Source organism: Argentina anserina, chromosome 4 (genome assembly GCF_933775445.1).
Source record: "Argentina anserina chromosome 4, drPotAnse1.1, whole genome shotgun sequence".
Taxonomy (NCBI): Eukaryota; Viridiplantae; Streptophyta; class Magnoliopsida; order Rosales; family Rosaceae; genus Argentina; species Argentina anserina.
Genome location: NC_065875.1, coordinates 16,419,461 through 16,420,501, shown reverse-complemented (window position 1 = coordinate 16,420,501; position 1,041 = coordinate 16,419,461). Strand labels below are relative to the sequence as shown.

Below are 1,041 nucleotides of genomic sequence, written 5' to 3'. Positions count from 1 at the left end.
ATGGTCGGACTTAGTGTAGTGCTAGAAGGTCATAAGGGTAGTGGTACTACTGCTTGTGCTGCTAGTATTATTAACAAAGCCACCATGGTGATCAACACCAACATCAAACCCTTCTAACACCAACACCAATCCCACTGCTCTGCCTTATTACCCCAGAACTTCTAACAACTCTCCATATTTGCCACCCAATTCCAATTTTCTTGACAAGTGCTTTCGGTGCAAGCAGAAACTCTTGCTTGGCAAAGACATCTACATGTACAAGTAAGTTAAAAATCAAGTCTTGAACCACAACCCTCTCCAGTTTTAAGCCCCTGTGTGTGATTTTGGTTATGCATGCCTAAAGTTCGCTCCTTTGTCAAAAACAACCGTAACCCATCTCGGATCTTACTATTTCTCTATAGAAACTTAGATTTTTGGTTTTGTTGATTTGCATGGTTAACTAAAGTAGAAATCTTGGCTTGAAAAATGTAGGGGAGATAGAGGCTTTTGCAGTGTGGAGTGCAGGTATAATCAGATTATGATGGATGAAGAGGAGATTGTTCGCAAAGAAATGCACTGCTCAATGGTGGTTATGAATTCTAGTTCAGCTTCTTCTTATTCTTCAACCTCTTCAGCTTCTTCTTCCAGAGGCTCAAATCGAAACAAAGAGACAGAGTGGGTGGATTGCCTATTGAGATAATAAGGAAAATGGCCTTGAGAATTGAGATATATCCCTTGTGGCTTGTGCCCCTTTGTTTGTTTGGAAATGACCTTGTTGTCCCCCTTGTAGCTTCTTTGTTTCCTGGTTTGAGGCCAAAAGAATCCAACCAATTTTGCCTCCATCACATTATGTATGTGATAATGTAGCCCATAGTTTTAATTGTTTCCACCATTGCTTAGAACATAAACTATGGAGGACTAATTTCTAAGTGTAGTTTGTGACTTCCTGTGGACACTAATGACATTTTTATTCTGTGCTTAAACCTGTTTAGTATGAGTTTCTTTGAGCTTTGGTTAGTACCAATCATGAGAGTTTAGCCTTTCTTGGATTCAAGCAATGGT

At 39.7% G+C, this 1,041-nt stretch overlaps 1 protein-coding gene across 1 annotated transcript; it reads left to right on the top strand.

Annotated features, from left to right (window-relative positions):
• On the top strand, window positions 1-679 carry LOC126792270 (FCS-Like Zinc finger 15). The gene is made up of 3 exons (XM_050518731.1): window positions 1-95; window positions 127-261; window positions 472-679. The coding sequence occupies exons 1-3, from the start codon at window positions 1-3 to the stop codon at window positions 677-679; spliced, it is 438 nt and encodes a 145-aa protein (XP_050374688.1).
• Window positions 680-1,041: the final 362 nt, after the last annotated feature.